This window comes from Mauremys mutica, chromosome 3, assembly GCF_020497125.1.
Source record: "Mauremys mutica isolate MM-2020 ecotype Southern chromosome 3, ASM2049712v1, whole genome shotgun sequence".
In the NCBI taxonomy this organism is placed as follows: domain Eukaryota; kingdom Metazoa; phylum Chordata; order Testudines; family Geoemydidae; genus Mauremys; species Mauremys mutica.
The window spans coordinates 207,396,397-207,422,697 of NC_059074.1; the positions used below are offsets into that span (position 1 = coordinate 207,396,397).

General features: G+C 43.1%; 1 protein-coding gene across 1 annotated transcript in view; it reads left to right on the top strand.

Moving 5' to 3' along the window:
• Positions 1–1,019: 1,019 nt before the first annotated feature.
• Positions 1,020–26,301, top strand: part of SOS1 (SOS Ras/Rac guanine nucleotide exchange factor 1) — an 89,733-nt gene continuing 64,451 nt past the window's right edge. The window contains exons 1-4 of the mRNA XM_045009885.1: positions 1,020–1,141; positions 21,903–22,028; positions 24,052–24,183; positions 25,961–26,125. Of these exons, the coding sequence (XP_044865820.1) occupies positions 1,055–1,141; positions 21,903–22,028; positions 24,052–24,183; positions 25,961–26,125 (510 nt within the window). The 5' untranslated portion in view covers positions 1,020–1,054. The remainder of the gene's footprint in view (positions 1,142–21,902; positions 22,029–24,051; positions 24,184–25,960; positions 26,126–26,301) is intronic.

A 26,301-nucleotide genomic window follows, 5' to 3' on the forward strand; every position in this document is an offset into this window, starting at 1 on the left:
GTCCCGGTTTTGGTTGCTTCTGCTCCTGGTGGAGCTGGAGTCGCTGTCTGGCTCCTCTCTGCAATCGCCCCCCCTCCCGCCTGTGGTGTTGGGGGTGCCCCCCGTGGGGGCTAGTACCCCCGGACTGGGGGGGTCTCCCCTGCTTTGATTTCACGAAGGTCTGTTCCACTGACCCTGTTCTATAGGTGGGGAAACTGAGGCACAGAGCCGGCCGCCTGGCCGGAGGACACAGGGTGGCGTCTGCGATGGATTCAGGGCCTGACCCCAATGTCTCCCCAACCCCTGGGCCGTCCTTCCCCTAGGGCAGCCAGCCCCATCTCTGCCCAAGGGACTGAGAAAGGGAGGGGAGGGGGGGCAGCCCTCTCCCCCCCGCGGCCCCAGCAGGGTCAGGGGGTTGGCATGGGCGGGGGCTGGGACGAGGGAGGCGCTCTGGACCCTCCCTACCTGTAAGGGGCGCTGTCTGCGGAACCGCGCCTCCGCCAGCCCAGCGAGGCACTCGGCACTCTGCTGAGATCCCTGACGGCTCCGGCTGACCCGCGCTTCCGCCCTGGCGCAGGGCGAGTGGGCGGGGGCATACGCCTCGCGCCTGCGCTGGTCGGCCGACCCGCACTGCGCACGCGCCCTCGGGAGTAACCGTCAGGGCGAGGAGAAAGCCCCGAGAATTCCAGCCGCGCTCGAGCTCCCGGCGCAGACCCCCCCCTCCCCGGGGGCATGTGAGGCGGCGCGTGACCTTCCGCCCTGCAGCGCGAGCGGGCCGGCCTGCGCGCGCAGTTCCGTGGGGCCGGGCCGGGCCGGGCATGCCCGCGCGGCTGGCGGGGCAGGGTGGCCGCTCGCCTGCCCGCGCCGCCTCGCCCCGCCGAGCGCGCTCCGGCCTCGGGGGCCCTGCGTGGGGCGGGCGCTGAGGCGAGACCCGGGGGGTGCTGGGATGCCGCCGCCCCCCGGCGCTGAGTCCCGCCGCTGGCGGGTGCTGCCGCTGCCCTCCGGCTGCCCGCGGCCGCCGCGCCGGGCCGCCCACTGATCCCGCCGGCCCCGCCGGGAGCCCGCCAGCGGCAGGATGCAGGCGCCGCCGCTGCTCTACGAGTTCTTCAGCGAGGAGAACGCGCCCAAGTGGCGGGGGCTGCTGGTGCCGGCCCTCAAAAAGGTGAGGGGGCGGGGCGAGTCCTCGGGCCGGGGGGGGGGCGGCCCATGGCTGGTGTGGCCCATGGAGGCTCCTCGCACCTCTTCCCTCCCTTCCAGGGGTAGCAGCCCTGTGAGTCTGTATCCGCCAAAAGACCAGGAGTCCCTGGGGCACCTTACAGACTAACCCATTTATTTGAGCGTATGTTTTGGTGGGCTACAGCCCACTTCGTGGGACGCATCGACTGGAACATGCAGTAACACACCCACACACCACATGAAAAGGTGGGAGCAGCCGTCCCAGTGCTAAGAGGCTAATGAATTAAGCTGAGCTGTTATCAGCAGGAGGAAAAAAAAACTTGTGTAGTGATAATCAAGATGCCCCGTTTTAGACAGTTGACAAGAAGGTGTGAGGATACTTAATATGGGGAAATAGATTCAATATGTGTAATGACCCAGCCACTCCCGGTCTCTGTTCAAACCCAGGTTAATGGTATCTAGTTTGCATATTAATTCAAGCTCAGCAGTTTCTCGTTGGAGTCTGTTTTTGAAGCTTTTCTGCTGCAAAATTGCCTCCTTTAAGTCTGTTCCTGGGTGACCAGAGAGGTCACTTGCTTGCGTACCCCCAAGTTTCATCTCAGTTAAAAATTACTTGCTTACAAAATCAGACCTAGAAATACAAAAGTGTCACAGTCACACAATTACTGAAAAGGGCTTATTTTTTCATTTTTACCATAGAATTATAAAGTAAATCAGTTAGAATATAAATACTGTACTTACATTTCAATGGATAGTATATAGAGCACTATAAACAAGTCATTGGCTGTGTGAAATTTTAGTTTGTCTAGTGCTTTTTCTATAGCCTGTTGTAAAACTAGGCAAATATTTAGATGAGTTGATGTAACCCCTGGAAGACCCCTGCGTACCCTGGGGTTAGTGTGTTGGTGCTTCTCTCATGTTGAACTGGTGGTATGACAGCCTAATTTATAGCCAGAGTGTGAGCAATTTGAGGCATGTCTATGACCGTAGCAGTGGTGGCTCTTCTCCCCCCCCCCCCCCCCCGGTATGGCTTACATAAGAACATAAGAATGGCCGTACCAGATCAGACCAAAGGTCCATCTAGCCCAGTATCTGTCTACCGACAGTGGCCAATGCCAGGTGCCCCAGAGGGAGTGAATCTAACAGGCAATGATCAAGTGATCTCTCTCCTGCCATCCATCTCCATCCTCTGACAAACAGAGGCTAGGGACACCATTCTTACCCATTCTGGCTAATAGCTATTAATGGACTTAACCACCATGAATTTATCCAGTCCCCTTTTAAACATTGTTATAGTCCTAGCCTTCACAACCTCCTCAGGTAAGGAGTTCCACAATTTGACTGTGCGCTGCGTGAAGAACTTCCTTTTATTTGTTTTAAACCTGCTGCCTATTAATTTCATTTGGTGACCCCTAGTTCTTATATTATGGGAATAAGTAAATAACTTTTCCTTATCCACTTTCTCAACATCACTCATTTATCTGCATTAATGACTGACTGATCCATCACATGATATCAAATATTGCAAACACAATTTAAAAATTAACCATTTGACATCTCTAGTTTTATTTTATTTATGATACTTCATATCATAGTGAATGTACTTCAATAAATGTTATGACCTCAATAATGTGAGACCTCACTGTGCAACACTATGTTATTAAACCTTTGCTGAGGCCTGGAAGGAGATCCTGACAGATTTTTCTTTGGTTGCTATGTTTGCAGATGATAAAGTGAATTTGGTTAAGTTTTCTTTTGTTATTGTGGATCATTGTTTCTATTATGTTTATCCTTTCTCAGTTTCACTTGGTCTTACATTACTAAGGAGATCAGGCTCATAATTTGCTAGTGAAACCTTATTCTTGGACATATTCCACTTGTTTTCCAATTTGGCTCAGAAATTCATTGTTTTTGTTTATACCTTTTTATGGGACTCTTTCTTCTCCCAGTTCATTAGTTCCAGAAGTGATCTTTTCAGCCTAGTCAAGGTAGCTTGTTGTCAATCTCCTTTTTTAATGATGTATAATGGTTTACTTGTACAAGTATATGTGCAGTTTAAAACATACGTGTAACTGCTGTTTTAAAAAATATCAGTTTAAAGGAATTTGCTTCAGGGCTTCGGAGTGGAGGCCAGAGCTGGAGTGCGGAGCAGTGGAGCTGCAGGTTTTTAGCTGGAGCGGAGCCGGAGCACAGCTCCAAAGGCCTGCTTGCTCTAACTTTTAAAATTATAATTAAATATTTGTTTATCCCACTCCAGTTTTGTGTATATGAAACAGTATGGCTGAAATTGAAATTTCTCAGCTGTGAGTCACATAGGTTAACCTGTCTTTTTTAAAAATAACGTTCAACTCTTTATGAAAGGGAAAAAATATAGTATTTACTTAGGTTAGAACTTAGATTTTTACTTGTACGTTTTACAAGAGCTTATGTGGCGGGGTGGGGGGAACTTTATAGTGAAAGTATTTTACTTAGAACTGTGATTTAGTGACTTTACTTTAGTTTTAGTGTATTTTTGTAAGAATGGTTTTTGCTAAGGATTCTTTATTAGGAATGAGGGAACAGTAAGTCTCACTCCCATATGTTCATTAGAATTTGTGTGTGTTGGTAAAATAGAATATGGGGAAAATGGTCAGGCTGTCTTATGATCCACCTTTGAACTTTGTCCATAGAAAGCAAGACAAAAGGGGTTCAAGAAACCATTGCTTGGAATGGATTCAGACTGCAAAATTTACTCAATACCTTATTTCGCATACAACAGACATTCTAGGCATTTTACAAGTGTATTGGTTTTAACAGTTAACTGGAACTTCTGAGTGAAACACTTGCTCTCAGTTCTGGCTGAACTGGTGCACTTCCCACTGCGGACTAGAAGTCGCAAGTGTTTCAGCTGTATCGAGTCAGCCTGTCTTTCTGACTTCATCTTACAATGCATTTGCCTCATGTTCCAGAGTGAGCATGTTTTCCCAAGGTCTCTGGCACTCTGTGCTGTTCTACTTGTGGTAACAGAGTCTTATCTGTGTATTCTCCAAAGCATTTGCTGCTGCAATGCACACATGATCACTAAACTTCTGGGCTAGCTACCCATAGCTTTGCTTCTTGCCATACGTCTAAACATTTGAGCAGCAAGCTGAACTAGGGCTTCCTGGGATCTGGAGCAGCTAGGTGCAGGATGTCTCAGATGTTCACAAAATGCGGCACTAAGCACAGTGCCACGCAATCCCGGGCAAGATCAAGGAGACTAGTAGGAGCTCCAGCAATAACAATTCTTTTGGGACCACTCAGGGCACTTGCTGCTTCTGTGAAGTGTTTGTTTCTCTCTTGGTGAGCAAGCCAGACAGTGAGCTGACCTCAATTATCAGTGTTTGCTGGAGAAACTTTCACGAGGGTGTACTTGCTGAGGACTAGCAAGAAAGGAGTCCTGGAGTTTGAGGCCAACTGTCAGAAGAAGTTGATGAAAGTAAACTGCCAGGGATGATGAGAAACCTGCCATACTAGCTAGCATTCCTTTTGATTTCTATGTATTGCAGGGGTAGGCAACCTATAGCACATGTGCCGAAGGCGGCACATGAGCCGATTTTCAGTGGCACTCACACTGCCTGGGTCCTGGCCACCACTCCGGGGGGCTCTGCATTTTAATTTAATTTTAAATGAAGTTTCTTAAACATTTTAAAAACCTTATTTACTTTACATACAACAATAGTTTAGTTATATATTATAAACGTATAAAGATACCTTCTAAAAACGTTAAAATGTATGACTGGCACGCGAAACCATAAATTAGAGTGAATAAATGAAGACTCAGCACACCGCTTCTGAAAGGTTGCCGACCTCTGATGTATTGCATTTATTCTGATTCACTGTGTATATCAGGGGAATGAGAGGCAGACTTACTTGGAATTGGGAAATATTGGGGGTAAGTGAGTTCTGAAGCTTCCCCTCCCATGCATTAATTTTGCAACAATGTAACAAATTTTAACTGCTCCATTGTTCTTGAGACCACTGTCTGCTTCATATCCTCATTCTAGATACTGCCTACCATTCTCTAGAATCCTGGGTTACAGCTGCTACCATTATTTGTTATAAAGGTAGAGATGGAAACTTCCGCGCTTAACCTGCATCCATTTGAGTAAAATCCCATTGGGAATGGGCCAGAGATAAGCAGCTGAATACAACTGAGAACATTTAAACATTAAAGCTCCTGGAAAAGCTAAACTTGTATATATTGCTAAATTCTACAGGCACAAAATGCGGTGGGGGAGAATCCCCCAGAATAAAGCCATGGGTCTATTAGAGCTGATGAACAAAATTGATACTATAAAAATAAGTTCACAGTGGAACTCATCTTTATCAATGCATCAAATATTTCAGCAATGCAACTGTTAAGCTTTGCAACTAGTATGCATCTGGTAAAAGTTTCACACTCTACTGGCCGGAGGGCTAAACCTATAGCCAGAGGCCAGTATGTAGGATTGGTGGAGCTGGAGGTGGTGGCAGTTGGGGAGATCTAGAGATAGCACCCTGGAGACAGTGTCTAGCAGTTCATGAATCTTCCCATAATGTCACTGGGCATATCTACAGTGTTTTGGAGCCCATGGGAGCGAGCCTTCCAGCCCATGTCGACAGACTCAAGCTCAAGGACGCTGGCACTAGTGCTCTGAAAAAAGCACTGTCTACGTAGCTATGCAGTTGCAGTATGGGCTGGAGTTTTGGCTCTGAAACTATGCTGCAATTTCAGTTCTGTCTACATATCTCTTTTTAGAGCCCCTCTAGCCGGAGTCTGTTGACCTGAGCTGAAAGGCTCATTTCCGTGGGTTCCAAAACGCTATACAGACGTACCCTGTCTGTCAATAGGTGTTGTATACATCTGAAGCTTGCACACACCAACTGACTGATAGAAGGAAGAGAGAGCTTTCTCTTTCCTACTCCTTTCCCAGTCACCTCGCCAGATTTTAATACCCTTACCAATGTTGATGGGCGCATCCCGAAGGACATCTTCTACGGCAAATTGGGATCTGGAAAAAGACCCAAAGGACACCCAAAATTGCATTTCAAGGATGTGTGCAAGTGAGACCTCAAAGAAATGGACATGGATGTGGACAAATGGGAAGATCACACTCGAGACCACAGCCTTTGGAAATAAGAGCTTAACAAAGGTCTCCAGATTTATGAGAGGAAGCAATCCAACTTAGCAGAGAAAAGAGCTTGCAGAAGGCAGAGCCCAAAACGTCAAAACATCGCTTTTAAATTTGACATACGGCAGAGATTCTCTCTCTCTCTCGAGTGGGTTTCTTCAGCCATGTTCGCAGCTGTCTTAAAACCAACTGAGTATATTCTTTACCTCTCAGGCGCATACCTATGGTCTTTCAAGACTGAAGGATGCCTACGTACCCAGGTTGGTTAGCACGTCTGACTTTAATGGGACTGTTTGGAGAGTAACATACTATATAATGTACAAGAAAGCATCCTTTTTCTGTGTCCATTTACAATTTTTCATGCCCTGATATAATGGGGAAAGCATCATCATCAAACACATGTCGTTTTTTGAGGATTGTTGTACTAGCTAGACTGACTGTGGTTGATAGCGTCACACCAAACATCACATAATGAAGTTCCCCAGTTTGGCTCAATCCTGTGAATCCACAAATCTCTGGGGCAGTCCTGTGGGTGGTGCCAGGTAGGTTCAGGGCATGCACCCCTTTCTGCTTTGATGGAGAGTTTGAGTATGATGTGTTGAGGTGTTCTTTCACCATCCTGGTGACATGGCAGAAGAGCATGCAAACGATGCTTTTGAATATAATGAGCAATTGAAGGAATGCCAGAGCTCTGAGAGCTAGATGTTTTGCACAAAGTCAGAGCACTTTATTCTCAGGATTTGGAGCTGACTGCACATACGGAATGTATCTAGCTGCTCCAAGTCTGCCTGTAAGAGGGTCCAGGTTTCTGACCTGTATAGCGATACAGGTTTAGGGGAAGGGAAAGGTGGAATATTCCCAGCCAGTGAGGAAAGAAACATTCAGTAGTGGAATAGTCGTCATTATGATGTCTATGAATGGCTTGTCATTACCCTCTTGCTACATTTGGTTGGCATGCAACAAGGAATATTTAAAGGCCCAAAATGACAAATTCTTATCCTTGCCTGGGACACTTGAAATAATGAATAAAATAATTCCTTAAGGTAAATATACCGGTACTTCAAGAATTCCTCAAATCCTAATTTTTAGGATATTTTGTCAAACTCCGGATATATTGTTCTAAATCTCACCCATCTTTGCACTGAACAGCTGCATTCCAAACTTCCAGTGCTTTGCACTGAATAAGGAAGATGTTGATGTGCACTCTGAGATGCTTCCTTGCCTGATCAGTGGTATTTTGAAGGAGCAAAAGCAGAGAAACACAAAGCCCTCCAATAACTGAAGGAAGATATTGACAAAGGACAAAATATTCCTAGCACTCCACCAAGATAAGAAAGCAAGGAACAGAAGCCAGTGTGGGGTTTGAGAAGCTAAGGCTGCAGAGGCAACAAGATGATAAGACTACAGACCAAAGCTGAGTCTGAGGTTGAAGATAAACTCGAATATGAGATCTCTTAGGTGACTGGGGATGATCGAAATCTGTCTTATTGCTCCTTGGAAACAGACGCTAAGATTGTAGCTAGACATCATCAATCAGTGCCTTCCAGCAACTTCAGTCAAGATTCTTCCAGTCTAGTGAATTTACACTGTCTTCAAGAGACTGTGCCTGGTGATGAACCTTCCCCCTACACCACCTTTCCACACATTATACTACTGTCAGACAGTAGAGATCTTTCATGTATACCTAGAGCCTGCTTCTCTCCTGAATCTTAGTTTTTGTGATAAAAAGGGTGGCAGTTAAGGAACATCTTAAATGTTTTAGTGATCCTCAAAAGAAGTAAATCAAAAGAACGGATTATCTTTCCATAAAAATGTTCCACAGTTTCACATTCACATCAGTACAGAATATTTATGAAATAATTGAGCATTATTCACAACAAGGTAGCTGGTACCGACACTCAGTTAAGAGACACTATGAAAAGTCACACTTGTTTGAAATTATTTTACCTAAGTTGACAGAGCTGAGGGAAAAATATTTTTCTTTATTTACAATTTACTGTAATGAAAGTAACCATACACAGAATGCTTCTGGAGGTACAGGAACTCCTCTAATGTCAGCTTCCTATGTCTAGGTCTTTTAAACAGTAATGGGGCAAAAAAAAAAACTCTTTCAAAAGTGATTGTAAAACTATGCAAATTGGTTGGGACACTCATGCTATGCCTGCCTATGAAACTGTTTTAACACATCTTTTTAACTGACTTCATTTCAAACGGTTTCACTCCAATCCATTGCTTGACTTGTTGCTCATAGTAACACTGGATGTCATTAGTTTCTCGTCTCTACTGCATTACCTATATAGGACATTCCTTATATTAACTTCCGTGGCACAGTTGTTCTGGACTCCTGGCATCCCTGCAGATTGTGGAAGATAAAATTGAGTAGCTGCCCCACCTCCTTCCAATTCTTGCTGTAAATCTCCCACTTGGTAACAACTTGTTACCAGATGTATAAAACCACCCCCTGGGTATACTGAAGATGTGGTTAACTAAATCTGCATCTCTGTTAGTCTTTCATAGCCACACAGAGTTGCTGAAGTTGGTGATTGGAAAAAATACAGGTACTTGGTGTAATTTGAAGATAGCAAAACTTGGGCTGGATCACAAAGTATCAAGAGGAATAGATAACAATTCAACGTTGTGGCAAATTGCTGGCACTATTATGATGGGTCTTGCACTTTCTCTTCTTTGGGGGGGTTCAGGGCACTATTTCTTGCTCCTGAATTGGAATATAATTGCCCCACTAGTGTCTTTGAGGAGGGGAGTGGAGAGGGAGGGACCTGGGCCCGCCCTCTACTCCAGGTCCCAGCCCAGGGGCCCTGAGGATAGTGGTGAACCACTTGAACTGGCAGTTCCTTCCCCTGGGCTACTTCCCTCTCCTGCCCTTCAGCTTGTGGGGGGGCTTCCTGCCCTCCCTCTATACAAGCCAGGTGCCCCTTACCTAGGGTCTTGGACTTCTTAGCCCACTGCAGCACTTCTCCAAACTTTCCTCTGCTTTCTCTTCAAACTGTTCTCTGCTCCAACTCCTTCAAACTGTTCTCTGCTCCAATACCAATCCTTTCTGCTCCAACTCCCACACTGTCTGATTGAAGCAGGGGTTTTTATCATGTGACTGACTGCAGGTGCTCTAATTGGCTTCAGGTGCTCTAGTTAATCTATAGCAAACTTTCTTCCCCTTACAGGGAATAAGGCTCCCTTGTAACACTCTCCTGCTGCCCTCTGGCCATGCTGTATCACAACGTGTATGGGTTTGTGTCCAGGTATTCTTTTTTTTTTTTTTTTTTTTTACCAGGAGGGATAACTGTTCACTTCATTCAACTAGCTGTGCAATTCACCATGGCCTGTTTCACTATGTTGCTTTTAGACCTGCAGGTAATGAGCAAGTGAGTGCTATCAGTAGTTCTATAGCCTTTGGGGGAAGTCTCACTCACAAACAATCTCTTGTTTTCTCAGGGAAATTAATTATGTTAGAATTTTTATAAGAACAGTACAGAAAATTCCAATTCTGTGGTCTCCCCTGCGCATAACATTTTCACAAATAAACCATCATACAAATTGCATTTGAAAAGGGTCATTAGTTTCCAGTTCTGCATCTTTAGCATTTTCAATCTTCATTGTATAGTCCAATCTTTCTATTTCATGTAGGCTAACGTCTACTTCTGTGGTTTGACAAAGATCCAAAAGCCACTCCTTCCAGTCATTATTGAAAATTAAATTGATATTCAGAAATGTGAATTCTTTATTTTGGCAGCAGGAGATTGTTCTGTATCCAAGTAAACGATGAAAGGAAACCAAATTTCTAAATATTTTTCGTTTGCTTCTTCAGTGGAGATGTCAATCTTTCCATTACAACTATTTTCCCAGTTTTATAATTCAGTGCTATGGGGGGCAGTGGAGGTGTGTTCTTCCAGAGCTCTGCTACAAGCATTCTGGCTGTGTCATGAGTCATCTCTGAGTTACTGCTGAGCCTGCTTAAGCCATCCCTGAGCCTGAAGTGAGTCATCAGAGGCAATTACCTGCAGGTCTTGTGATAGGCCCCACTCCATCCAACCGGTGAGAACCCAGGTGATCCCTTTGGACCCTATATACCTGCCTTGGGAAGTAGTTTCTCTAGTCTGCTGAGCAGTCTCCAGTCATTACCTGGCCAGGAGCACTCCCATTGCTTAGTAGTTCTGACAAACTGCCCGTGCTCCTGGGCTTCTGCCCCAGCATCTGCCTGTTCTTGGGCCTTGCTTCTGCTACAGACTCTCTGCCTGTTTCCAAGTGAGCCAGTATCTGCTCCTGCCTCATCCATCCGCCCTGCAATTCTGACAGTTTGAGCAGACTCCCCTCTTTGTGCTCAGTCCGGCAGCTGAGATGGAAACCCCCTGAACATCCATTACTGAGATGTTGGAGTTAGTTCAGTGCCTTCAGAGCCAAGTTGCCTAGCTGCAATTGAAGAATTCCTCTGTCCATTTACAGATCCTGGCAGCCTGAGTACTTCCAGTGAATCTAGCCACAGTATCCATAAAACGAGCCCCGAAGGTCCTGCTGCCAGAGAGGCTTATCAGATTACTACAGCGATGTCTACGCTACAGACCTTACAGCAGCACAGCTGTATTGCTGTAGCTACGCCGCTGTAAGGTCTCCCGTGTAGTTGCTCTGTGCCAACGGCAGAAAGCTCTCCTGTCGGCATAATTAAACCACCCCCAACGAGCGGTGGTAGGTAGGTTAGCCGGAGAGTGTCTCCAGCCAATATAGTGCTGTCCACACCAGCGCTTTTGTCGGTGAAATTTATGTCGGTTAGGGCTGGGTTCCTTTCACACCCCTGACCAACAAAAGTTTTACTGAAAAAAGTGCTAGTGTAGATATAGCCTAACTGGTGATTCCTTAGACTGGATATCACTTCTAGAACAGGCAAGTCCGATCCTTGGCCGTTTTGACCTGTTCATTTGTCTCTTTTCACTCATTAGGTTACCTGAACCGTACTTGTATCGCTGAAGTCATCTGCAGTTTTTTAAACAAGGCCATTGGTCCATCTCAGCATATGCTGCCTGCTTTCAACGTCTGGTCACTGATGTAGTGTAGAACAAGACAGCACAGATCTATCACTTCCACCAGGGACTAGATGATAACATAAATGATGATTTGGGCTAGGTTGACCCACACACGCACTGTACTGAGCTCAGACATTGAATTATACATATGGCTTGACCATTGACTGTCTGGTACATGTCCAGTCCCAGTCTAGCCCAATCCCATACCCATCTGCCTCCAAAGGCAGTCCCGGGGCCAGAACCTGTGCAGATTGGCACCATGCGAAGACACCTCACTGAGCGGCAGATGGTGTACTGGCAATTGAACAGCCTTTGCCTGTACTGTGGTGGGTGAGGCTACTTCGCCACTAAATGCTCCATCAAATCCAGGCATGTGCAGATCCAGGAAATGACCATGTCCTTCCCTAAACAGACCCTTCTGCCAACATGCATTTTTAACAGTTGTGGACTGTTGCCATCCCCAGCTGCATGTCTTTTTCTGTGTCTGCATCCCATCTATACCTGAGGTGAGCTTCACACAGCTTGTGCTTGTGGATTCAGGGGTCTTCAGCAATTTTGTGGACGCAGAATTCATTAAGGCTAACCAAGTTCTGGTACAAAGAAAGCTTGCTTCAGACCTAGTGGAGTTGATTGATGGTACCATGCTGTACTTAATCTTGTCACTCACAAAATTGCACCCTTTCTCATCAAAATCCAAGACCACAAAGAAACTCCAATTTAACTTGTTTAAATCACCCCTCTTCCCAGTCATGCTCTGCATCCCCTTGCTCTCAGTCCATGATGCCATATCTCCTGCATCTTCCAGGAGATATTTGGATCAGTCTGGCTACTGCCAGCAGTGGTGACTAGGCACCAAGAAAATTAAGAATGCCATGGAGAAGACCACTGTAATTCAAGGAGATAATGACTCACCAGTCCCTGCAAAATATTGAGATTTTGCTAATGTTTGATTTAAAAAAAAAAAAAGGCTGATGTCCTGTCCCTGTGTAAGTATTATGGCTGCCCTATCAACCTCCAGCCATGGGCTTAAATTCCATTTGAATTAATTTATCCCTTGTTGGACCCAGAACTTGGGGCCCTACAACCTGTGGTTTGCAGACCCCTGAGTGACCAAAGACTGTCTAACATTTCCAAAGGGGTCTGCACCTCCATTTGAAATTTTCTAGGGGCCCACAAATGAAAAAAGGTTGAAAACCACTGACCTACAGGAATATTTCAATGAGAATCTGGCTAAAAACTTTATCTGTCAGTTTACATCCACTGCTGGGGCTCCAATTCTGATTGCCCCAAAAGAACAACAGCTCTTTGTATCTTCCATTTGGCTTTTTAGGCTATATCACTTCATCCAGTGGGATAAATATGGATCCCAGAGAGGTGTGGACTGGGCAGAGCTGAGAAAGGTCTGCAATGTCCAGTGCTTTCTGTAGTTTACCAGCTTCTACCAGTGGTTCATCAGTGAGGTTTTCAAAGGTAATGACCCCAGTTACCCAGCTGCTGTCAAAGGACACTGCTTTTGGGCTTCCTGTGTCAACTGATCAACTGAAAGAAACATTTACATCAGCACCCATCTTAGTTCACCTGGAGCTGACTAAACTTTTTATTGTCAAAGCAGATACTCCTATTATGTGATCAGAGCAGTGCTATCATAGCAAATAGGTCCCTGAGTGTTCTCCATCTCTGTGCTTCCACTCCTGAAAGCTGATGCCTGTGAAACAAAATTACAAGGTCTGTGACAGGAAACTGATGGTCATTAAAGCTGTCTTTTGAGGACTGGTGTCATCACTTGGAAGGCGCATGTTTTCTTGTTTAGGTATATTCACGGATCAAAAAATTGAGAATACCTGCAAACTGCAAATGCTCTCAATCAACACCAGATCTGTTGGTCCCTTTTCTCCCCCTCCTGATTTGATTTTTACCTTGACCTATTGCCCTGGTACCCGAAATGTGAAGCCTGGCATACTATCTTACAAGAGCGAGTACCTACACAAGGGGAATAGACACCCCCCCCCCCCCCCCGTAGCTTGCCACAGTCTTGAAGCCCTGTCATCTTGTCAGTGTACTAGCAAACAACGATTTACTGTCTTTTCAAGTCTTCTTTGCCTCATTGTCCGTTTGCGGTAAAATTGAGGCCAGCCATCACAGATCTGGCCCCTGACTCAAACATCTCGGTCAAGAATACTCGTGATACCTTAGAGACTAACAGATTTATTTGAGCATAAGCTTTCGTGGGCTACATGGCTGCTACTCTGAAATCGGTCAAGAATGGGATTTTCTTGTTCAAAGATCAGATCTGTGTCCCCTATAGTCTACCACATCTAACCATGCTCCAGCTATATCATGACTCATCCCGACAGGCCATTTCAGTCACTAGAAAATTTATTGAAACTGATCTCTCAATTTCTGGTGGCCAAACCTATATTGGTGTATAATATTGAACATTGCAAGAACTTATGTATGTGCTTGGACAGCCTCTTGCTTTCTCCACCTCTTCTCTCCCCCTCCACCCCCCCCCCCCCACACACAGCCAAACTACTGGGTGCTTTGGTTCCCTTGCCAACTCCATCCCAATCCTAGTTATCTATTTCTATGGACTTTCTCACTGACCACCTGAATTTCCAGGGCCACCCAGCCATACTAATTATCATCAACCTTCTCATAAAGCTGTCTCCTTTCATATGTTGCTGGAAAATTCCTACTACAGAGGTGACAGATACGTTTAATCATATCTTAAATCTTCATGATTTACCATCTGACATTGTTTGACTGAGGATTTCAGTTCATTTCTTCTTTTTTTTTTTAAAGGAATTATTTAAGATCTTAGATGTTAATCTAAGTTTCCTCTGCCTATCACCTGCAGACTGATGGGCAGATGGAGCAAGTGAACCAAATTTTGTAGCAGTATGTTAGTTGCTTTATCAACTACCTCAGAATGACTGGGTGCTGCTTCACTTTGCTGAGTTCATGTACAACAATTCCGATCCGACCACAGCTCAATCTGCCAAAGTCCTTTTTATGCCAACTATGGCTTCCACCCTTGTTTTCACCTGTCCATATTGCCAGCCTCCCACATTCCTTTAGCCTCTAACGTGTGTAAGCACCTGCACCATGTCCATTAAGAATTGAAAACCCACCTAGAATCAGCCAAGAGGGATTACAAAAGATACACTGACCTCCTTTGGCAGGACACCCCTCACATCACAGTCGGTGGTCAGGTATGGCTCAATGCAATGCATGGATACACAGCCTGGCCCTCAAGGAAACCTGACTACCAATATCTCGGCCCATTCCAGGTAATCCAGCTGATTAACCTGGTGGCCTTCAAACTTTGGCTACCAAATAGATCAAGGTTCATTCGGTGTTCCATTATTTCCCTGCTGGAGAAAGTACGTCAATTTCTTTCCTGGACAGATACAGCCACCTCCTCCCTCCGTCACAGTTCAGGGGTCAGAAGAATACCTGGTGAGGCAGATCTTGGACTTCAAAGTTCTCCAAGGGAAGCTCTTTTATCTCATCAATTGGGAGAGCTTGGTGCAAATCATCCTACCAGGTTTCAGTAATACCAATTAGATCAAATTTATATTAAGAAATGAGCAATTACAATTCCTTGTTTGTTACTCAGGCTCCTAACATTGCTGTCTGTGTAGTGCTTTTGTTTAATCCCATCGGTCAGCTCAGCAGCAATGATGGGGCAGAATGAAGTCTTTCTACCGCTTTCTATCTTGTATCCGCTTCATGGCATTGTTCATCTTTAAACCTTCTTGTTTGATGTCATTCTTCACCATGTCTATCCAATGGCTTCTCTTCTTGCCTTCCAATTGCCATCTTTTTTGTCTTCTCCATGCTGATCTTCAATCTGAATTTTCTGCTTTTCCAGTCTGCCTTGTCAAGTATTCTCTGTAGATCTAACTTTGTCAGTGCTATAGAGATCAATATCACCTATGACTCTATGCACCTTCCACTCACATACCATGACTTGTCTTGTTTCATTTGTCTGTGCTACAGCCATAACCATTCATTTGTCTGTGCTACAGCTTCCAATACCCAGTTGAACAAATCTGGCAATAGTGTATATCCTTGTCTCACTTCTGTGGTCATCCCAAAACCATTCCGTCAGCTTCATGTCACTCTCACCACGCTCATCGACTTTCTTTAGATGTTTTCTGTCAGCTTGATTAATTTCCAAGGGATGCCATTACATTCTTAAAATTCACCATAACCCTTTCTGCCAAATACTATAAAAAGGCAGTTTGAAGTCTATAAAGTTGTTGTAACAGGTTTGGTTATGTTCTTTTTCACAAATAGCTAACCTATTGTACTTCCTCATGGTTTAAATCCCGCCTGTCCCTCTGCAAGTGCCCCTTCCACGTACCTCTTCATTTTCCTCTTCGATATCTTGGTGAATGCTTTTTCTGGCACACTCGGTAAGCTGATTTCTCTGTAGTTCTTGCACTTGCTCTTATCTCCTTTTTATGGGCAGATACTGTTATCTCTCGTCTGTAAATCTTGAGTAGCTTGTGCATCACGTTTACCATATGTTCCTCACCGGCTTGCAGCAGCTCTGTGGTTATGTTGTCATTTATGAGCACCATTTTCTTTTTCAAAATAGCACTGGTGGATACGTAATTAAGTAACTTCTTCTCTTCATGTCCTTTGTCTCCTTGATTATTCTTAGCATCTCAATTTCGTGCTAAATAAGTGCTCATATCTGTTATTAAAAGCCCTCTTGAGTACTCTGGCCAGCCTGCCCCTGAGGAGATTGGTTCAACTTCTTCTGATCTGGAAGCCATCCAAACTATATGGGTCCCTCCCCCCATAGAACGTGGACCGATGTTCCACAAAACATACCCTGCAGCACTTACCTAACCAGGGGTTCACCTCCAGATTCTTCTGCCTTCTGTCTTCCTTCTCTCATGGGACAGGAAGTATCTCTGAGAAGATAGCTTGGGCATTCTTTTTCAGCATAAACAACGAGTCCGGTGGCATCTTAAAGACTAACAGAATTATCTGGGCATAAGCTTTCGTGGGTAAAAAACCTCTCTTCAGATGCATGCTTCAGAGTTCCCTGAAGTAATCTATTATCTGTAAAATATCCTGCAAGGCAGTGTCATTAGTGCGGATATGAACCATCACCAATAGATCCTTGTCTGTTGACTTCAGAAGCCTATCCAATCTTAGTGACATCTCAGATCTTGGCTTTGGGAAGGTAGCACACCATCCTGTTGTTCACCTGTCCCTAGTAGAATGTTCTTTCAGTTCTTCTAACTACTGAATCTCCAGCATATCAGTTCAGTCTTTATAAGCCAGTCACAAAATAGTTCAAATAAATATTTAAATTTGGTATGTCTAGAAATAAGCTTTTAGGTATGGTAAAGCCAAACGATCCTTGTTCTTTTGTCTGTTGCCATGTTTGCTCTGTCTTATGTTTTATGAATGTATTATGTATGTATTGTAACTTATGATTTAAAGTTATAAAAAGAGATGAAACAATACTCATTTTGACAAGTTATCTGCCTAGTCAAGAATGTGTCCATTCAGCTTTCTCTTATCTGTGTAGAAATAGTCACTTAAGATATAATTCCATAATTTGAAGCTCATTGACACCTTCTGACAGCAATCACATGCCTCTGCACTACCTCACTGCTATATATATATTCGTGTCATTTCAGGGTGTGGTCAAGTGTTCAGATATATAGTGGTCTTTGGTACTAGCGTGTGATGTTTGGCTATTTATATGAACTCAGTAAACAGAACATTAACTTCATCTTCTGAGTTCATGTATTTATTAGCATGTGTGGGGGTCAGCTTTCTGATTCAGAAAATTGAGGAAACAAGTAGGGGGTCATCCATTTTGGATCTGGTTTTGATCAACAGGGATGAATTACTTGCGAATGTGAAGGTAATTGGGAATTTGGGAGGAAGTGATCATGATCTGATAAAATTCAAGATCCCATGGAAATTGGGTGACCAGACAGCAAGTGTGAAAAATCGGGATGGGGATGGGGGGTAATAGGAGCCTATATAAGAAAAAGACCCAAAAATCGGGAATGTCCCTATAAAATCAGGACACCCGGTCACCCTACATGGAAAGGAGGGTGTGAGAACAGGAAAAACAAGGACATTTGACTTCAGAAAGGCAGATTTCAACTCAGAGAAATAGTATGCAAGTTCCCATGGAAAGACCAATTAGAAAGAAAAGGAGTCGAAGAGGTCTGGCATTTCTTAAAAGACAGAATACTAGAGGCCCAACATGAAGCTATTCCGATGCAGAGGAAAGGTAAGAAGAGCCACAGGAGGCCAATGTTGCTTCACAAGGAGCTTTTTAGCTCTCTCAAAACCAAAAGGGATACAAAAGAGGAGGGGCATGTCACCAAGGAAGTCTACATGGGAATAGTGCAAGCATGTAGGGACAAAATCAGGAAAGCTAAGGCAACGAATGAGTTACAGCTGGCAAGAAATGTTCAAGACAAGAAGATGGGATTCTTCAAATATGTCAGACAAAAAACGAAAGATCAATGACGGTGTGGGTCCGCTGCTCAGTGGAGAAGGTCAACTGGCAATGAAAGGTGATAGAAAGGCAGAGTTCCTCTATAGCAACTTTTGCTTCAGTTTTCTCACAAAAAATAACGTGACCGGGCAACTAGTGAAGTTGCCATAGACAATAAAGGGGAAAGGATGCAGATTGGGATAAGTAAAGAACATGTCAGAGATCTTCTGACCAATCTGAATGAATTCAAATCAGTGGGCCCAATTAAAAACTTAATTAACTTTTTTTGTTCTACAAATAAAAGTACACAACTCATTTTAATATCAGTAGTCTTGCCTTTCTAATACGATGGATGTGCCCTCTCTCCCCTGCTATGACAGCCCCAGAGCTGGAGCTGTGAAGGAGAGGGGGTCTCTCCCCTGCCACAGAGCTAAGGCTGGGAAGGAGGGCTGTCTCTTCCCGGCAGCCACAGCTCTGGAGCTGGGGAAAGTCGCATCTTTCTCTGACCGCCGCAGCCCTGCACATCCCAAATTCCCCCCCTCTCCCCACTGTCTCCTCCCGTCTACTTCCTATTCCCTCCAAGGCCACCATCTCACCTTACATATGCATCTTCTCCAGGGTCCAGGCACCTAATTAGTGGAGCCACACCTTTGCGGCTCAAGTAGTTAGGTGGGTGGCCCTTCATTTTCTCGTGTGAGGCTGCCCAGGTGTGCACCTTAGAGGGAACTATCCGCGGACCACCTGAATGTCCGCGGACCACAGTTTGAGAACCTCTGATCTAGACCATCCATGACAGGTGTTTGTCTAACCAGCTCTTAAAAATCTCCAATGATGGAGATTTGACAGCCTCCCTAGGCAATTTATTCCAGTGCTTAACCACCCTGGGAGTTAGGAAGTTTTTCCTAATGTCCAACCTAAACCTCCCTTGCTGCAATTTAAGCCCATTGCTTCTTGTCCTATCCTCAGAGGTTAAGAAGAACATTTTTCTTCTCCCTCCTCCTTGTAACAACCTTTTACGTACCTGAAAACTGTTATCATGTCTCCCCTCAGTCTTCTCTTTTCCAGACTAAACAAATCCAATTTTTTCAATCTTCCCTCATAGGTCATGTTTTCTAGACCTTTAGTCATTTTTGTTGCTCTTCTCTGGATTCTCCAATTTGTCCACATCCTTCCTGAAATGTGGTGCCCAGAACTGGACACAGTACTCCAGTTGAGGCCTAATCAGAGCGGAGTAGAGCGGAAGAATTACTTCCCATGTCTTGCTTACAACACTCCTGCTAATACATCCCAGAATGATGTTTGCTTTTTTTGTAACAGTGTTACACTGTTGACTCATTTTAGCTTGTGGTCCACTGTGACCCTCAGATTCCTTTCTGCAGCACTCCTTCCTAGGCAGTTATTTCCCATTTTGTATGTGTGCAACTGATCCTTCCTTCCTAAATGGAGTACTTTGCATTTGTCCTTCTTGAATTTCATCCTGTTTACTTCAGATCATTTCTCTAGTCTGTCCAGACCATTTTGAATTTTAATCTTATCCTCCAAAGCACTTGCAACCCCTCCCAGCTTGGTATCGTATGCAAATTTTTTAGTGTACTCTCTATGCCATTATCTAAATAATTGATGAAGATATTGAACAGAACTGGACCCAGAACTGATCCCTGTGGGATTCCACTCGTTATGTCCTTCCAGCATGACTGTGAACCACTGATAACTATTCTCTGGGAACGGTTTTCCAATCAGTTTTGCACTGTTTAACAAATCTTGAAATCATGTGCCAGCCTGCATTAATGCATATTCTCATTGCTGCTTTCCTTATCTTCCCTCGCTAAACCTATATTTTTGGTTTATCCACTGTTGCATCCTAATTTAGATTGTGAGCTCTTTAGGACAAGGACTGTCCTACTCAATTTGTACAGCAGTTACTATGGTGGTGCTCTAATACCAGTTGGAAGGTTTAGGTTCTATGTAATGGAAATACAAACAGCATATGATACTATGGTAATTACTGCACTCTGTGAACTGAGCTGTCCCCGATTTTTGCCTGATAGGCTAGTAGTTTTCCTGCTGTTTCACAAGCGCCACCAAAACCATATCATACACGCTGGTCAGAATGAGGTGCTGGGCAAAAATCAAATTTGCTTCAGATCCAGAATAAATGCTCTGGTCAGTCAGTTTGCACAGAGATTTGTTTTTCAAGATTTGCCAGGGATTTTAAGGTAAAAAGCAATGACTCCTAGCGATGCTTTAAGACCCACCAAGTGTGGACATAATTTGTCATACTAAACCCACTCTCTCATTAAAGTTTTAGCAAACTAAACAAATTCAAAGGCAGGATCTATAACAGAGAACAGTACCCAAACATGAAGCCTCATGGAGTGCTTCAGCAGGCCCAGTAGGCTTTTGCTTCTGAGGCAGAATGATGCATGCACGTTTTATGCCTTTTTTTTTTCTCGTAAGATTTAATTCCTGCTGTAAGTGCAAATATGAACGCAGCCTTAACTATGGAGCTATTAATGATGCCTCCATAATTAATCATTTACTGAATGTTGGCATGTTGGGTTGATATTCGGATTGGATAGATTGATGGTTTATGATTTGGGGAAGGTAGCTTAGGGGTTTGTGGTGATTGGGGTGACTGATAGTGGGTTTTGGAGTTTGGGTTGTGGCGGGATAGTAAATTTGACAGTTTTGCTACTTGGTATGACTATGAAGGTTGTTACCTATTAGCTTCCTTTGGCACAAATACTTAAACAGTTGTGGTGAATACTCCTAAGAGCAATATTCTTAGGTGTTTTTAAATATATTACTTCTAAGGGTATGTCTGCACTGCTAACATTACAGCATGGCCGCGGCAGCACTGTGACATGGCAGTGTAGACGCGCTTTATCGCTGGGGAAGAGCTCTCCCGGCAATGTATTTAAAAAAAACAAACAAACCCCGAACGAGCAGTGGTGGCTTTAGCGCGTCTCCCGGTGATAAAGCACTATCTGTACTGGCGCTTTTCAGTGCTAAAACTTTGTCGTTCAGGGAGGTGTTTTTTCATACCCTTGAAGGACCAAAGTTTTAGAACTGATAGTGGCAATGTAGACACAGCCTGAGACTTTGTACTTTGTGTGTACCTAAACTGTTAAAACCAAGCTATTTGTTAGCTACAGGGGTAGGAAGCAAACATTACACTGCAGTCATGTTTCAGATAGTACTTTTTAATTACTAAACAGGTATTCCAGAAAATGAAATCTGTAGTTTAACAGGTGGGAGGGGAGTGCATCTTCACTATATTTAGCCACTGGGAATTTATTCCCAGCTATAACTGCAAATCTAAGTTTTACTCTTTACTGTGTAACATTCACATTTGTAAAATTTGAAGCATTACTGAGTGCAGAACTGATGAAGTAATATATTGTAAATATTTTTATTTTGGAGATTGTTTTGAATACTTAATTATTCTGAACCAGTGCAACTGGCACTTAAGGTAGTTTAACTTCAGACAACACTAAAGGAAACTTACTTTTGTTGAAAGCCAAACTCTCTAGGCAAATTGATTAAATTTTAAGCTTCAAGGTTGCTAAATTTTCCTAAAAAGGTGAAACTCTTTAAATATAGTGCCTGTACCTTAAAAATTATTGTAATATTTGCATTATGGTAGCTCACATTGCATTAAGCATAGTACACACACAGACTGTTCCAGACTAAAAAGTTTAGTCTGCAAACAATAGATGAAGGGAGGGAGAGAGAAAAATATGCAATGTTTATTTAAAAAATATATATATGCATAGCTGCTTCACAGCCCACTCGTTATCAGACAATGTCTTGTAGACATTGCAGTAGAACTAAGTCAGCATCAAATGTTGCGTATTGCAAAATGTGTTCACTTAAGTACTGTGGGTTAGATTTGGCACAAATTGGTATGGTTTATTTGACTTCAATCTGTGAGCTATGCTGATTTATGCCTCATAAAATTCTGGCTCTCTTAGTTTTTAGGTCTGTGGTGTCATGCTCCTGAAATTCTTTTAACTGTAAGTTAACTTCTGTGGAAATAAAGCATGGACTCCTGGGGAAAAGTGTGCAAGGTTTAAATCAATTTTCTGTTCAATGTAGGTTCAGGTGCAAGTCCATCCTAAACTTTCCTCAGCTGAAGATGCTTTACAATATGTTGAGGAGTTAATTCTGCAGTTGTTGAATATGCTGTGCCAAGCCCAGCCAAGAAGCTTTCTGGATGTAGAGGTACAGAGAATGTTTATCTGTTCTGTATTTTGGAGTTTAATTTGGGATGCTGTGGATGATTAGTCTAATTAGCACTTTAAAATGTCATGAGAAATACATGTATGCGGTGTTGTAGCTGTGTTGGTCCCAGGATATTAGAGAGACATGGTGGGTGAGGCATATATCTTTTATTGGACCAACTTCTGTTAATATGAGAGAGAAGTTTTCATGCTTCTAAATCTCTCTCTGAGGAATACAGTAGAACCTCACAGTTACAAACACCTCGGGAGTGAAGGTTGTTCGTAACTCTGAAATGTTCCATAATGTTTTGTTCAGAGTTATGATGTTCTTTCAAAATTTTCTCCAGAGGTTGGCTTACTAGGCAGTCATCCATCTTCAACAGACCCTGGTAAGCTTAAAGTAGTTCAGGCAATTTGTGCAGGACCTCTCTCTCTCTCAATCCAAGAATTGACGTGAAACTCTAACCAAGAGAGAGTGTCCCTTTTCCCAAATCAGGACTATCATTATCTTTATACCATTTCCAGTTCTTTGTCTTCCATGACTCTTGAACTGGGTCAAACTAGCATGGGTGAAGCTTCCTCAGACTTGTTACCTACATTAGAGATTTGCGTTAATTACCCCCTACTGACTTTATTTCCCTGTTGGAATCATTATTGAGCTCACCCATTGAGCCATGAATACCATCACTAGCCCTCCCAGAAAGATATCACATGACATTTATAAAACTGATACAGTAGCCTTTGACAGGTTTCAGAGAGGTAGCCGTGTTAGTCTGTATCAGCAAAAACAACAAGGCGTCCTTGTGGCACTTTAGAGACTAACACATTTATTTGGGCATAAGCTTCTGTGGGCTAAAACCCACTTCATTAGATGCATGGAGTGGAAAATACAGAGGCAGCTATAAATACATAGTACATGAAAAGATGAGTTGCCTCACCAAGTGGGGAGTCAGTGCTGACAAGCCAGTTCAATTAAGGTGGAAGTGGGCCCTTCTCAACAGTTGACAAGAAGGGGTGAATAGTCCCTGTGTGCAACTATTAGAGGGTGATCACCTCAGGAATCCTGAGTTCTATTCCAGGTTCTGATTCTGAACATTCCTCTGTCAGCAAATAGCCGAGAGCCCACTGGCAAAATGTCTCATCTCTCCCTCAGTGGCTGGCCTACATAGAGATTGACTTCTGCTGCGTTCAGTCTCTTCGCTCAAGTGGCAAAAGTCTGTGATGTAGATCTAACCTTACTGAACCATGTTGGAGTTGATATAGTTTGACATGAAGAAATTTCTGATTTTTAGTTTGCCTTCTTAAAAGCCTAGAAAATTATACATAAAAAACCTGTGTTAATAGGACATTAAGGTTGCAAAGTCAACCACTCAGCAATTCAGGAACACCAGAATTAAGCTTGCCCATGAATCTTAATTTGGCTCCCTAGTGGTGTGTGTGTGTAATTACGGTCTTTAATTACATGATCACAGACTAGTTTTTTTCCACAGGACCACTGCCTTACTCAGTGCACAGGATGGACTGTGCTCACAGAACAGCTACTCAGTATTTTATTTTAACCTTTTATTATGCGATGTGTGGCTCCATGTCTTAGTCACTGCATACTATTCAAACGCTGCTTTGAAGACAGAATTATTAATTTCCTTGTGGCCTTTTCCATGGCACTCATCACTGTAGCATCTGAGTGCTTCACATACATTAATAAACTTAACTTCACAACACACCTGTGAGTGTTTCCTAATTGAGTGCTTAACTTTGCAACCTTAATGTTCTTTGAGTATAGTTTTTTGTGCGCAGCATATATTTAGTGTACAGCATTTAGGGTATGTGTCGCTGTACAGTTTTTGGTATAACTTTAGTTTCTATCTGTACATTAAAACACAGTTGAATCAAAATAAATTATTCCTTTTAAGGAATTGCTTTTAATCTGTAACAGTGAAATCTCTGTCTAAACAAGTATACTACTTGCTGAATACATTCAGATTATTCACTGAGCCCTTAGTGCTTGTTTTCTGTCTCCTAAGGATCGTGTTCAAAAAAGTTTTCCCCATCCAATTGATAAGTGGGCAATAGCTGATGCCCAGTCTGCTATTGAAAAGAGGAAACGAAGAAATCCATTATCTCTCCCAGTAGAAAAAATCCATCCATTGTTAAAAGTAAGTATTCAAATCATAATTGATTGCCTTGCTACTTAAAATTAAGCAAACCTGTCTTTTACAGAACTATATAATGTTAAAGTTGACATTTTCATTCATTGTCTGTATATTGCCTGAAGTGTAAATCAAAAGGAATAAAACAAATCTGGATTTTAGTGTATGTCCTGTATCATCATCATTGTAATATTTCTATTTCAGTTAATTGTATGCTTGTTAAATACATTTAGGACTATGATTATCCTTCCCAGAAGTTTTTAAGTTCTTCAAATGATTCTACATGCGTATTCCACTGGAAAGTTCCCCCTCAATGATACCCATCTGGGCGGCTCAAAGTGCTGGCACCGGTATAAAGGGCCTAGCCAACCCCATGCTCCCTTAGTTCCTCCTTACCTTACCTTCTGTGACAGTCACTGGAATGGCTCTTCTTGCTTTTGCAAGTATTCACAAGAGAGCACAGACTACTGAATTTTATTGTAAATAGTTTCATGTTTGTTCTGTTAGGATTTTACCCCATCGGTTTCAGTTGATTCCCGATGCCAAGGGATGCCTCAGTCACCAGGCTTCAAGCCCTGTGTTTCCTGAAATAAGGCTATTCCCGTGAGTGACACACACTCAAGTTGCTTTAAGTGCCTTGGGGAAGCTCTTATTGGGGAGTGTTGCCAAATTTGCAGGGACTTTATGCCTCGCACAGAGAAAGTGTGAAGCCAGGCTAAAATTTTTACCATGGTTTTCCTAATTGTATTTATACCCCATCCAAGTTTTCTGTTCGTGACTATAGTGGCCAGAATTAAAGATCTTTCCGTCTCGTCACAAAGAATTTCATCTTAAAAAACTGTAAGCATCTGCACTTGTTATGCTCTGACAGGTGTTTCACCACCGGGCAAGCTTCACAAGAACTCAGGCATCCTCAGTGGCATTCCTAGTGCAGATCCCTATGCTGGACATTTGTAAAGCAGCAACCTAGTCATCGGTGCCCACTTTCTCCTCCCATTACACCATCACCCAATAGTTCAGAAATTATGCCAAATTTGGCTGAGATGTACTGCAGTCTGTGGGTACATAAACTCTGATCCCTCCATCTATTTAACTCCTTGACACTCACCAAGAATGGAATGCACATGGGCAGTCACTCAAAGGGAAAAAAAGACAGTTCTATGAGATGTGTTGCACGTGTCCGTTCTACAACTTGCCCTCCTGTCCCTCTACATCCTTCTTTCTGGATAGAAGGAACTGAGGGGCTCAGGGTCAGCTGGGCCCCTTTACTGGCACCAGCAGAGGGTGCTCAAGCCCCACCAAATGAGTACCACTGAGGGAAAAATTTCTGGTGTTCTGCTTAGGGTGCATGTACATCAAGAGAGGAATGTATATGTGCAATACATCTTGAAAGGTTAGTAACAATTTTTGAAAAAAAGAAAACCCTAAATACTTGTCTGCCAAAAATTGCAATACTTTTATTCTAGCTGAGTAATAAAGAGAATTCAGTGCTTTTAGAGTGTGTCAATTAGAACTGTACTGCATGTTATAAATGCTTGGTAGAGTTAACATTTCAAAGTCAGTTTGAACCATGTAGTGTTACCTGTGATATCACTGTTATTTCTGTTATACATATAGAGAGAAGTATTGCCAGTACTAATGGTGGATAGATGTTGACTATCTAATGACTATTGCACTAAACATATGATTTCATAGGTTTATTCTAAAATACATAAATTAGTTATTTGACTGGTTGTATAACACATTTAATGATGCACTTTGTTTTGTTTTTTTTTACTTTTAGGAAGTTCTAGGTTATAAAATTGACCACCAAGTATCTGTTTACATAGTAGCAGTATTAGAATATATTTCTGCAGATATCTTAAAGCTGGTTGGGAATTACGTACGAAATATAAGACATTATGAAATTACAAAACAAGACATTAAAGTGGCAATGTGTGCTGATAAGGTAGGTGGCATAGTTCATTAGTGTCAAAGGAATGGAATTTTTTTTGGGCAGTATTAAATTTTTAACTAGATCTTGAATAGTGTCTAAAAATCTCCATGTTGAGTATTATTCTTAGTCCTTAAATGTATTTGTAATGTAGAATTTTGATATGCATCTTCCTTTAGAAACCCCCCAGC